This window comes from Leptodactylus fuscus, chromosome 5, assembly GCF_031893055.1.
Source record: "Leptodactylus fuscus isolate aLepFus1 chromosome 5, aLepFus1.hap2, whole genome shotgun sequence".
In the NCBI taxonomy this organism is placed as follows: Eukaryota; Metazoa; Chordata; class Amphibia; order Anura; family Leptodactylidae; genus Leptodactylus; species Leptodactylus fuscus.
This window is the reverse complement of record NC_134269.1, coordinates 17332267-17346393: the sequence shown is the minus strand read 5'-3', so window position 1 is coordinate 17346393 and position 14127 is coordinate 17332267. Positions and strand designations below refer to the sequence as shown.

At 43.4% G+C, this 14127-nt stretch overlaps 1 protein-coding gene across 3 annotated transcripts; it reads left to right on the top strand.

The window, feature by feature from the left end:
• The first annotated feature begins 1723 nt into the window (after positions 1-1723).
• On the top strand, positions 1724-10471 carry CRB3 (crumbs cell polarity complex component 3). Of its 3 annotated transcripts, none has more exons than XM_075276040.1 (4): positions 1724-1778; positions 2237-2330; positions 9610-9653; positions 9939-10470. In XM_075276040.1, the coding sequence occupies exons 2-4, from the start codon at positions 2276-2278 to the stop codon at positions 10140-10142; spliced, it is 303 nt and encodes a 100-aa protein (XP_075132141.1). In that variant the 5' UTR covers positions 1724-1778; positions 2237-2275; the 3' UTR covers positions 10143-10470. The 3 variants fall into 3 exon arrangements, with proteins under 3 accessions (XP_075132141.1, XP_075132140.1, XP_075132142.1); XM_075276039.1 differs by having other exon boundaries at positions 1759-1793; positions 9939-10469; XM_075276041.1 differs by lacking the exon at positions 1724-1778 and adding an exon at positions 1815-1854 and having other exon boundaries at positions 9939-10471.
• Positions 10472-14127: the final 3656 nt, after the last annotated feature.

The window sequence follows — 14127 nt, the reverse complement described above, 5'->3', positions numbered from 1 at the left end:
CTCCTTATACTGTACAGGTACACACCGCCCATATACATCTCCTTATACTGTACAGGTACACACCGCCCATATACATCTCCTTATATACAGTACACACCGCCCATATACATCTCCTTATACTGTACAGGTACACACCGCCCATATACATCTCCTTATACTGTACAGGTACACACCGCCCATATACATCTCCTTATACTGTACAGGTACACACCGCCCATATACATCTCCTTATACTGTACAGGTACACACCGCCCATATACATCTCCTTATATACAGTACACACCGCCCATATACATCTTATACTGTACAGGTACACACCGCCCATATACATCTCCTTATACTGTACAGGTACACACCGCCCATATACATCTCCTTATACTGTACAGGTACACACCGCCCATATACATCTCCTTATATACAGTACACACCGCCCATAGACATCTCCTTATACTGTACAGGTACACACCGCCCATATACATCTCCTTATACTGTACAGGTACACGCCGTCCATATACATCTCCTTATACTGTACAGGTACACGCCGCCCATATACATCTCCTTATATACAGTACACACCGCCCATATACATCTCCTTATACTGTACAGGTACACACCGCCCATATACATCTCCTTATACTGTACAGGTACACACCGCCCATATACATCTCCTTATACTGTACAGGTACACACCGCCCATATACATCTCCTTATATACAGTACACACCGCCCATATACATCTCCTTATACTGTACAGGTACACACCGCCCATATACATCTCCTTATACTGTACAGGTACACACCGCCCATATACATCTCCTTATACTGTACAGGTACACACCGCCCATATACATCTCCTTATACTGTACAGGTACACACCGCCCATATACATCTCCTTATACTGTACAGGTACACACCGCCCATATACATCTCCTTATATACAGTACACACCGCCCATATACATCTTATACTGTACAGGTACACACCGCCCATATACATCTCCTTATACTGTACAGGTACACACCGCCCATATACATCTCCTTATACTGTACAGGTACACACCGCCCATATACATCTCCTTATATACAGTACACACCGCCCATAGACATCTCCTTATACTGTACAGGTACACACCGCCCATATACATCTCCTTATACTGTACAGGTACACGCCGTCCATATACATCTCCTTATACTGTACAGGTACACGCCGCCCATATACATCTCCTTATATACAGTACACACCGCCCATATACATCTCCTTATACTGTACAGGTACACACCGCCCATATACATCTCCTTATACTGTACAGGTACACACCGCCCATATACATCTCCTTATACTGTACAGGTACACACCGCCCATATACATCTCCTTATATACAGTACACACCGCCCATATACATCTCCTTATACTGTACAGGTACACACCGCCCATATACATCTCCTTATACTGTACAGGTACACACCGCCCATATACATCTCCTTATATACAGTACACACCGCCCATATACATCCCCTTATACTGTACAGGTACACTCATATACACCTGCTCATACTGATTTACAGGTGAATACAGGTAAGTTCCCGGAAGTCCAGTGCAGTAAATGACGTAATCCGTACAGGTGAGCTCCCGGAAGTCCGTACAGGTGAGCCCCCGGAAATGCTTCCCGTGTAGCACAGGTGACTCCGGATATGACGAGCCTGTAGGTTTGGGTGTTCCCGGATGTGTCTTCCAGGTGTGAGGGCGGGGTCACGTGTCGGGCCGTGTGGGCGGAGCCGGTGAGTTTCGGGCAGGTGAGCCGCGTCCTGTATCAGTGTATTGACCGGCTATAGATGGGGGGCTGCAGTGTGACAGGTGCGGTCAGTGTGAGGGGCTGAGCGGGGAGAGGTGCAGACAATCCCGGCCCCGTCACCTGCATATCTGCGGCCAGTACTGCTGGGACTTGTGGTCCCCCACCTCAGACATGTCACTGTTATGGCTGAGTGGATCTTGTATTATATACAGCTACATGATATTATTACATTATCTGTGTATTACACCAAGCCGTCACTGTCTGGGCTTATAGCACCAGTATACTCCGCTCCTCACTGGTGGAGAAGGACAATGAGTTTTTTTTCTTTTCTGTCCTGGGACTTGTAGTTCCCCAACCAGTGACTCTTCTTCTGTCAGTGTCTCTGGGACTTGTAGTTCTCCTCCAGTCTGAGTAATTATTTGCCATCTTGTCTTTCTTTCTTAGGATCTGCACCCCCTGGAGGTCACACTGTACCCTGGACTGATGGACCCGTCTGTATCGCTGCTGCCGCTGGTCAGCGTCCTGTGCCTGGTGATAGGTGAGCAGGGTGTCATGTAATAGCATATGGTCTCTCTGCCGCTATGAGCACCTGTGGTCACCACCAGTTTGGGGCATAAAGGGGCCACAATAGTGATCTAGTGAAGTTGATCTCTTCCTACAAACGTTGCTGCCATGTACCGGAGAAGGGATGGTGTGTGTGACGTCTGGCCAGATAGATATAGCTGTTGGGTAACATGGTTCAGTTGACAGCTGTTCATCCCGTCCTTCCCCTACACATACATGCTGGTTATGACTGAGTGTGCATGTGCTACATACAGAGGAGTAGACTGCGGCCAGACCCCGCTAATCCCTCCTGACTCCCCTGACATTGGCTTATCTCTTTTAAGGGAAAGAATCTGGTTTGGATTTCCAACTCTCCTGTTGGCAGATATTGGGGAGAAAGAAACAAGTCCCTCTGTGCACATTAGATGGTCGGCCAGGCCTTCACCCATTTTAAACTTTGGCAGCTTTTTAGATTTTGCTCCATCCCTTCTCTATCAGTGCCAGTCATTTAAGAAAGCGGGACTGGAGCATGATGGCAGACTGTCGATGAGTTGTTATGGTAGCCAAGGGCTTAACGGGTTTTACTCGAGCTAATATTATTGATAGGTTTATTAATGAGGTCCGTGGGGGTCTGACACACTCATCGATCAGCAAACAGCTCTGTTCTGTGTAGTGGCCAGGGCAGGTCCAGCAGATCACCTCCCATTCCCATGTATTTTTGTGTTGTGTTACATATAATAAGTACCAACTTACCCCTCTAGGACCAGGCGATTATGACCAAAATCACAATTAAGGGTGAATTCACACTGAGTAAACGCTAGCTTATTCTGAACGTAAAACACGTTCAGAATAAGCGGCGTCTAAAGCAGCTCCATTCATTTCTATGGGAGCGGGGATACGAGCGCTCCCCATAGAAATGAATGGGCTGCTTCTTTCACTCCGTGCAGTCCCATTGAAGTGAATGGGGAGTGCCGGCGTGTACGGCTCGGCATGAGCAGAGCTTGCCGTATACGCCGGCACTTCCCATTCACTTCAATGGGAGTGCTCGCAGTGAAAGAAGCAGCCCATTCATTTCTATGGGGAGCGCTCGTATCCCCGCTCCCATAGAAATGAATGGAGCTGCTTTAGACGCCGCTTATTCTGAACGTGTTTTACGTTCTCAGTGTGAATTCACCCTAACTGTGCGTTTTATCTCAATTACAATTAATGGTAATTATTTTAGGTTTAGTCCATTTTAAAGTTACATCCCTTAAAAAAACAAACAAAAACAAAACAAGGGTGGATTATAAAATAAGGGCAAAATGGATTGTAGCCCAAAGTCAAGCAATTGCACTTTTGCCCCCATTATAATCCAACCTTGCGGTTGCATTTGCTGGTACAGGGGTCTATAGGAGGTGAGTATGTGTTGGGTGAACCCGTCCAAACTAGAACTGAAATTATACCCCTGGGTCTCTTTAGACCCCATAGTATAACAAGCGGGGGGCTAGGGGAAGTGAGCGAATATAAAGTGTTACTCACCTCTCCTTGGCTCCAGCACTAGTCCTCGTCCAGCCTCCTGAATGCATCTATGCGTCATGATGCCATGTGACCGCTGAGGCCCAATCTTAGGCTTCAGCAGTCACTGATGTCATTCAGTGAGCCCTGAAGAGGATGTAGACTTGCACCGTAGCCCAGGGGACGTAGTACTGGTTTTATGTTTGCTCACTTTCTCTGAGTCTCGGTTTATTATACTTTGGGATCTGAAGAGACCATTTGCTTATATAGCACCGTCATATTCTTCAAAGCTTTACAGATATTGTCAATAATAGCAGCTCCGATCTAGACGTGTGTTTGGTCCGAGTGAAACTGCTTACAAATACTGTAATAACGGAACCAAAATCACATCGGTGAACTGGATTGATGGTTTTGACTACTTTTTGATTAATTGCCCAACCCCCCACCCTGCCTCTTGTCTTGCGTGATGGTGATCTGTGCAGAGATGAGCTCTGTGTTCATACTGTCAGTAGGTTGTTATTGTTGGTTGTCACCTCACTATAGGTTATATATGGGGTAAATGGTGTGCAGCCAAAATGTCAGGAATCATTTGCTACTCCAAGAGGTTCTATCTATGTTGCTGACTTTTTAATACTTTTGCACCTGCGTGCTCTTATTGAAGTATTGGTGTTTGTTCACATCTTGAGGTCACCTTGCGTTTTTTTGGTTTCAGTGCAGGATTTGACAGTAAGTTGTCTGTCAGTAACTCTCATCCCATGTGAGGTCATCTTTCAGTGTTTCTTCCTCCTTCAGACGGTTTCTGCCTCATGTAAATCCTGTAGTGTCATCAGGTTGTGAGTCACTCCTGTGGTTGGGAATGTGACTGTGTATAAGTATGTGACCCCTTCGCTGATATCCTAACACATTGGGGTTTGTATACATTCTGGCTGCAGCTCCTGATATGGAGGAGTCTGCAGGAAAATGTCTTTATAAGTGTCAGGTAGTTTATTGTTTATAAGCTCAGATCCGCCGCTCCGCAGACACACGTTCTGTCCGGGAACGGCTGCCAAACCGCCAGCTGCCTCGTGTAAAGCCTTTGTACCTGCGCCATCAAGTAACCCTGCTGCCTTGGGACCAAGTAACGTTCAGTCACGAGACTGGTGTGTGGTAGAGGTACAGATGGCGGATGAACTAGAGGCATGTGGTGGGTGAAGGGTTTGGGGCAGTCTTTGATAAAGGTTCGGAGTTGTATCCAGCGAATGAACGGTCATCACCGCTGTCTTGTAAGATGTCTGTAAATTTTAAACGCGTAGCTGGAGATGGAGATCCCTTCCTTACAGATAGTAATAGGAAAGACCTGATTGTCTGGAGATATAACAATGGCCGACACCTGCTGGGATATCTAGAAGACACAATACCTTGGTTCCTCCATATTGATCTTTTTAGTAATGGTGATGGCGTGCCTAGGTAAAGGCAAGAAGGAGTGAGCGTCGTCTTGTCACCACGCCTCGATGACTTGTTGTGCAATTACTTTTCTGCTGTAGTCATTTGTACCTGCTCACATAATTATATGTCGGTGATCACTACATTCCAGGAGATCAATCCCCATCACATTTTCTTTTACTATTTAGTGTTCTTCCTGCTGAAGAAATATTGGGTGGAACCAGAAAGGCAGAGACAAGCGGCGCCAACATTACCTGACTGCAGAACAATTCATGGCATCCTCTCAATAGTGTAATACTCAGGCAACGGGCAGATTTATGATGGCTGCCGTTATCTACGCCAGTCCTCATGGCCCCATCGCCTACAGAGGCAAATGTATAAGCTGGCGTACATTTCCTGCATCATTTACGCCACATTTCTGTTTTGTTTTTGTGCCACTTTTTTAAGATAGTGGGGGGGGGGGATCAAGGAGGGTTGGAGTGGGGCACCTTGGTCCATCAGATTTAATATAAATTGCCAGAAAACTGTCCGAAATAGACAGTAGGAAATGCCAATCTTAAAGGGGTCTTCAGGGAGTCTAGCTACAGCGTCTAAAACCCCCAGACGAAGTATGTGGGCGTTCTTGATTGGTTTTGACCCTGAGCCAAGTGATCGTAACCAGGTCCTGGGCCGCTCCACTTTCTCCATCATCTCCCATGTTCACCACTTGTTACCTGTGCGATGGGGGATGGCTTTACTTTAATCCGTCAGACCAGATGGCACTGGAAACTACTGGTGAATACTGGAGGGAGGAAGCGGAACACACCAGGGGCCAGATGCTGGTCTCCGATCTCGTGGCTCCTTGAAGAACTCCTTTGTTGTGCCCATGTTGTATAGCACTTTCTGTTGAGCTTCTGTGTGTAAGTATTTCATGGGTGATGCCATCTAGTGTACCTAAGCTGTGCTGCTGTAGCTAAGCCTTGGCACCCGCTGCGGTTGTGCAGTACTCCTGCTCTTGGAGAGCCTGTTCTGCTCGGGGCACAAAGTCGTAGAACCAGGTTCACTTTGTCAGGTTTATTGCCTCATCGATAAAACACATCCGGCTCATCTTAAAGGGGAAGTGAGCAGCACATAATGTTAAAATCTGTTTCAGGAGACTGTTACCTGAGTCTTGTCACATGTAACAAGCCATCTTTCCATTGTGAGGGTTTCATGGTTGAAACCTGATGCAGACTTTTGGCGCTCCCCTCCCCATATCTAGTGTCTTTGTGACTGTTTCTATAGGTTACGGTTGGGCGTGTTACTATATAGCTCATTAATATTATAATCCCTTTAAATGGACTCTGGAGCATTATACTTGAAGAGGGGGAGGACACAAGGTAATATGGTGATTTTATTGTGGCTAATGCTAAACATGAACTTTGATATGTGTTGGGTGGGAATTATTGGCTTGTGTAGCTTTCAGGGTACACTCGCACGTAGTTAAAGCGCCGCAGAAAAATGAATGTAGTTTTTGTTGAAGTTTTTGGTTTTTACAAGTTAAACTAAGTTATGTCTTATTTGTAAAAACAAAAATTAAGAAAAAAAAAACAGATTTTTTTTTTTTTTTGTTGTTGGGGAAATACTGGTGTAACCCAATGGCACGTGTGTCCGTAAGAGAAGGTGAAGTTGTTCCCACAATCCTTTGCTACTTTGGTAGATAAATTGCCCACATAGGTGTCCGCCGCCCTTTTTGCATCCCAAACATATGCGCACTTAGCCAAGCATGCATGTGTTTTGTGGGATTGGCCAGATGGCTGGTGCAGCCTGTATACAGAGGGTTGTGTACCCCTCATTTGTTCTCGGCATAGACTGAACTTGTCCATGGCAGGAAGCCGACATGTCTGCAGCGCCTTGCACAAACCAGAATAGACTGACAGCGGTGCGATGTGCCACGTGATTTATAGGATCGGAGTCTGAGATCTCTTGTGCTTCTGGGCATTCAGCCCATTAATAATTGTAACCCTTAATCTCCCTGCACAACGCAGATTCTCAAAGCTTTTCTCCAACCACAAGTGAAGTCTTTGTAAGAGGCTCAAGACATTAGTCGCCCCATCCGTCCCCACCGGAGGAGCCTTGTAATGTTTAACCTTAGCGGGAGCCCAATGTCACGGTTAATAAGTAAGTGAAGAAAACAATGTGTTCTCAAGATGCCGCAAGTGCCTCGAACTATGACCATTCCACCAGTGAAAGACTCCATCTGATTTCTCCTTATTATTACACAAACAATACCTCCCGGGGGTAGCTGTACTCTGCTCTCACATGCCTGGCATCTGGAAGTGATGGGTGCCAAGTTTGCCTTCTGTACCCTCTGGGTTTGGGTGTGATAGTGGGTAATGTTCTCAGCAATTCTCTGCCATAAATCTTAAATAGTATCAGCGGTGTAACTGAAGTCCTGTGGGCCCTGATACAAAGCTTGTGAATGGGGCTCCCTACAGCATATTCTTGGTATCGGAGGTTGTGTGCTGTATCTGTGTCCCATAGACTTTAGCGGTATACGGCATCACTATTATCAATAATGGGTAGGAGTAAGCAATGCAGTCACTGTCATGAAACCAGTTAAACAGCTGATCTGTGACAGTCCTGATAGCCGTACCCCTGCCAATCTAAAATCAATGGCCTAGGTGGCCTTTAGATGTGGATTTAAAAGGGTATGCCAGTTCCTTGATTTTTGATGTTTTCTCAGGATGGGTTATCAAAAAAATAATCATTTGCGTTCCAACCCTCAGCCCCCATTCCCGCTGGATCAGTTGTTGAAGGGACAGCAGTGATTGTATGAGCGCTGTGACTGTATCACTGTGTACATCACACGCAGTCTATTATATTCTCACCAATGTAATTATATTCTGTTCACTTCTATAGGAGGCGGATGTTATCACATCACATGACCACTATTAAGATGGCGTGCTGTGTCAAAAAGTGAAGGGGTCTGGCCCCTTGTACAAGCACCACAGTCCCTTCAAACAGCTGATATACAGGGGTCAGGGTGTTGAAACCCAACTGATCTGTTATTGATGACTTATACTGAGGATAGTTCCTTTCTATAATGGAATTATCCACTGAGGGGTCCCCACTTCAGCCTCATGACAGCAATGAGGGAAAACATGATAGCCCAATTGCTGCCTACCTTCTAAGGAATATAACGTACAAGAAGATAACTACTATAATACTGCTCCTATGTACAAGAATATAACTACTATAATACTGCTCCTATGTGCAAGAATATAACTACTATAATACTGCCCCTATATACAATAATATAACTACTATAATACTGCCCCTATATACAATAATATAACTACTATAATACTGCCCCTATATACAATAATATAACTACTATAATACTGCTCCTATGTACAAGAATATAACTACTATAATACTACTCCTATGTACAAGAATATAACTACTATAATACTGCTCCTATGTACAAGAATATAACTACTATAATACTGCTCCTATGTGCAAGAATATAACTACTATAATACTGCCCCTATATACAATAATATAACTACTATAATACTGCCCCTATATACAATAATATAACTACTATAATACTGCCCCTATATACAATAATATAACTACTATAATACTGCTCCTATGTACAAGAATATAACTACTATAATACTACTCCTATGTACAAGAATATAACTACTATAATACTACTCCTATGTACAAGAATATAACTACTATAATACTACCTCCTATATACAAGAATATAACTACTATAATACTGCTCCTATGTACAAGAATATAACTACTATAATACTACCTCCTATGTACAAGAATATAACTACTATAATACTACCTCCTATGTACAAGAATATAACTACTATAATACTGCTCCTATGTACAAGAAGATAACTACTATAATACTACCTCCTATGTACAAGAATATAACTACTATAATACTGCCCCCTATGTACAAGAATATAACTACTATAATACTGCTCCTATGTACAAGAAGATAACTACTATAATACTACCTCCTATATACAAGAATATAACTACTATAATACTGCTCCTATGTACAAGAATATATCTACTATAATACTACCTCCTATGTACAAGAATATAACTACTATAATACTGCCCCCTATGTACAAGAATATAACTACTATAATACTGCTCCTATGTACAAGAATATAACTACTATAATACTACTCCTATGTACAAGAATATAGTAGTTGTATTCTTGTATATAGGGGTCATCATTCTGGTATTTTGGTGGCGGGTTTCGCTGTACATGAACATTACTTAAGATAAAGTCTTTTCCTTGTGTGTCCTTCTTGGTGTCTTTACTTTCATTTTTATAACTTTTCTTGTTTCTTTTCCTTCTTTAGCCACAAATGACACGACCACTACGCCGTCCCCGAACAAGCTCACGGTGAGTAAGACGGGGCTTTGGTTTTGTTGTGTTGTTAGTAAGTAGTGTCGGGTCTTATAAGATATGAACTTGATGTTGTTATGGGAAGAACAGGAGGTAACGCAGACTTGTCTTGCTGATGGGTCTCCTGGGCAACCATTAATGGGCTGATCCTTCAGGCTTACTTATAACATAGTAGGGAATTGTGTGACCAAATCCTATGGCCACTTCTTCAGGATCTCTATTAGTACAGATATCTGACATTCTCAATCTATATCTTGACCATTGTTGTGTCTCCTATTCCAGGATTCCGAGCGACTGGCTGCGATAATTGTTCCGTCCGTGGTTGGCGGTATCATTGTAATTGGCATCATTGCGTTCTTCGTAGTCAAAGTGAAAGAGAAACGTCAGACGGAGGGAACGTATCGGCCTAGCAACGAGGAGCAGGCCGGATCTCGAGTAGAGACCAACGCTGCCTTAAAGCTTCCTCCAGAAGAACGTCTTATCTAGAAGACTAGTGTAGATGTCAGAGACTCCTGCCGTGAGCCTGGATACCTAGTCATCTGCTGAGGCCGGTCTAGAGCAAGGAGAGAGAGGACTGCTTATAGACTGAATCGCCGCAGATGGAGAAGACGTTCCAACATCCACCATGAAGACATGAACCGTGCATAGCTGTGCTTCTCCACTGACCATGTCTAGGCTTGGTCCATCATACCTCATGTCATGTTTGCCTCTTGCCCTTTGAGCCATGAATATAGGTCACGTCCTCCATTTTAACTTTTTTTTATGATCATCCACTTACCATAGGCAGACTGAGAAGACATTGGATATAGTGCTTTCTCTCCCCCTCCCCCAATCTCTTCTCTTAAAGCAGTATTAGATCATTCTATAAAACCAAAAAAACTTTGACAAAAGCATATTACATAAAAAAAAAAATGGCTGCAGGGTTAGCGGGTCCCGTTTGGCCCATCTTTTTAATCCACAGGAGGGTTCACGTCTTTTAGTCCTTTTGTAGATAGTATAATTATTTTTGTATTTATGCACCCAGATAATCGAGCTGCTGGTATTGTCTATTTAATTCCTCTACTAATAAATATATTTTCAGAATCTTAGGTCTTAATTCACACACCTAGTGATGTCAGGTGAGGGGCTACTCCAGGACACCGCTACACAGGAGGCAAACCATAGGAAAATGGACGGAGTTTACACTGGAGCGTTTTTTTTAATTTTAGTTTACTTGCCCAATTGGCCATTGATCTCCTTCTCTGCTGCTCAGCTGGTTGTGTCTGCCCAGATGGACCATGAGGAAGCCTCCGACCTTCAATTGCCAGGGGGTCCGGACCCTTAGATCAGTACATTTTTACTAGGCAGTCAGGGCCACGGCAGATATACCATAAGGGTGCATTCACACTACGGAACGCCAGTGTGTATCACAGCCGTACACGCCGGCGTTACAGCAGGGCTGCCGAACACTTCCCATTTATTTCTATGGGAGCTGGCATGCGAGCGCTCCCCATAGAAATGAAAGGAAAAAAGCAGTCCATTCATTTCTATGGGGAGCGCTCGCATGCTGGCTCCCATAGAAATGAATGGGAAGTGTTCGGCAGCCCTGCTGTAGCGCCGGCGTGTACGGCTCTCATACACGCCCGGCGTTACGTAGTGTGCATGCACCCTTAGACTACCCTTTTAGCTTTCTGTGGTTAGGCAGCCATATGCGTTACATCTAAAGAAAGGGCCAGTGGTGATGGGTTACCCTCTTATATCATCAGATGCCATTTTGAGGCAAATATTATGCATTGGATTGTTACCCACTGAGGAGGGTGGGAAGGGGCATATAAGTGATATAGAAGGGTACACTGCAGGCACATGATGCTCCCGAACAAGACAATGTCCACCCCCGGAACAGGGCACTGACGTGTAGCTCCACCATTGAAGGTGTTGGTACATAGTAACTCGGCCATGTTGTGTAAGTTCTGCTTTCACTTATCTTGATTTACGTCATATCCGGAGCTGTGCCAAGATTCTGCAGAATTTTGGTTATCTGTGAGGTCTTGCATCGCTATCTGCTGGTTCTGTCTGTGTACAGTGCATTAGGGTGTGTTCACACAGAGGGATTTGGAAGTTTGAAACTACCCTCCATATATATATATATATATATATATATATATATATATATATATATATATATTTTTTTTTTTTTTTTATTCATTTTTAAATCCTCTAGCTATTCACTAGTCAGCAGAATTACAAATGCTGCTCTAACTGTGAATGGAGTATAAGTATTTTCATGTTTTTTCCAGCGTTGTATAGATTAGGCTGCAATACTATCGCCGGAAAAAGTAATTGAAGAGCTTGTCATGTAATACACAATATGTACTAATTGTATCAATGTACATAACAGAGACCGATAACTACTAAGAACTAGTGACCTCACAGGTACGGGAACATCAGGGTGTACAAAGTATCCGCCTCCAGTGTATGATGGCTGCGGGTGGTCTTCTTGGCAAGTGCTTCTTAACCTCATGTGCCTTAACCACTTTATAATGAAATCTTTACCTCTTGCTCCCCTCCCCCATTACGCCAAATAACCATTCACTTTCCACTGTTTGCAATTCCAAATATCCTGTTTTATACAGATTTTTTTTTTTTCTACACATTTTAGTTGTAAATAAAATTTAAAGTATTTTATCATGACTTATGTTTTGTTTTTGTTTTTTTTAAAATCAATATAAGTCTGGAGATGGCACGTAATCGTAGGGGAAAAAATAAAACCCCATAATTTTGTGTGAGCTCTAACTGTACAACTATCAGTCATCACTGCTTCAGGTAGTAAACATGAGATAGCGGTACTGAGTGCACTGCATCACAGCATGCTGGAAAGTGATACCTGTTGGTTAATGTGTCTTTGACCTCTAGTGGCCAATATGAAAATGACGCTTTTTCACAGATGATTTCTAAATGATATCATACAACAAAATACTTTAACAAATCCCTTTAAAGCATATTTTAGGAGATTGCATTTTAATAATTGATGAGCACAAACTTTGTGTGTGACTAGAGTAGATGTGTATTCATCACTTCATTGGATGACTACATATTGTTAGAAGCTGGGGGTTATATATATGATATTTTTGATAATCTGTACATACACGATAGTAGAATTTCAGTAAAAATTCTGTGATTTAGAGTCGATCCTTCTTCAACCACCTATGTTGGCTCCCTAGTGTCAGAGTTGTGTGTAGCCCAATGTCACATGAAAAGGGACTTGCTGATAATAACCTTCTAACGGTGGAATGTTGTGTAATAATTATTCACCATACTGTAAGCTCCTCGTGTTGGGTATTAGTATAGAGGAATGCTCTCAAGCTGCTGAATAATACAACTCATGTCAGGGCCGTTCTAACACAATGGTAGGCCTAGTGTAAAGGTTTCATGTGTAATCCTCCTCTCCTATCACTACCACTTACCTCCTGGATAACTGGGGGTGCAAATGTTTTTGTGTTAAGCTGTACCCCTAAGCCTGACCATGTCCCCCTTTGATCCTGACCATTCCTACCAAGTTCCTTTTGTTCCCCAGCACAGAGTGATTATACCTGCATTATAATGTCCCCTAGATTGCCCATACAGTGTAATATTCCTAAGTGGGCCCCACATAGTATACCCTTATATAATGTAATGCCCCCTTAGTAGCCCATCACTCATTAGCTACAGTCTGGCTCTGTGCTCCACCATTATACCCAGCTTTATCTGAGTTCTGAGGTCGCAGATGAAGTTAAAATTGGGACCCACTGCCTGGTAAGACAGAACCCCAAAAATCCTGCTGGATCTGGGATACCTGAGAGCGGCCCAGCGGTGCTATAGGGCATGATGCACCTGCACCTTTTTGCGTATAGTTAAAGTTGTTCTGAATTCGATCGTATTACATTGTTCAGCATATGGACATAACAGGAAATGTATTATTTCGGACTATTCTTGACCATCTGGCTTTGTTCCTTGTGGAGTCTTATTGCTGTTTGCACCCCTGGGCTCCTCCTCTGGACCCGTATACTGTTACAGTGACAACAGATATACTGCTATATTGTATTTTATACCTTTATGAGAACCAATAAATTTTGAAAAAAAACAGGGATTTTATTAAGACTGGTGTTTACGACACCGGTCAAAGGTCCCTGGGCCTGAAGCACACCTGAATTACCAAGAGATTCTTGCTTGTTAATACATACATACACCTCAGTGCAAGCCTACAGCAGTCAGGAACTTAGGGAGATTTCCAATTTAACTTGCAGCAGTTTTCTGGGATGAGTTCTAATAAATATGTTGGGCTGAGGCGTCCCCGGCCTACCCACATTCACAAAAAGTTGCAAGCGAGGCACCGAATGGAGGAAGTGGTGCATGTTTGGTGCAAGAAAGGGCTGTATGCCAAAGATTTACCACAGTAATACCCATCTGTCTCAGAAAATGATGTCCATGTAATGTTTTGGCATTTTGTATTGGG

Coding starts and splice junctions, on each gene's coding strand:
- CRB3 (XM_075276041.1), top strand. CDS start 2,276: ATGGACCCGTCTGTATCGCTGCTGCCGCTGGTCAGCGTCCTGTGCCTG. Junction 2,331..9,609: donor CGTCCTGTGCCTGGTGATAG/GTGAGCAGGGTG, acceptor TTCCTTCTTTAG/CCACAAATGACACGACCACT. Junction 9,654..9,938: donor CGTCCCCGAACAAGCTCACG/GTGAGTAAGACG, acceptor CTCCTATTCCAG/GATTCCGAGCGACTGGCTGC.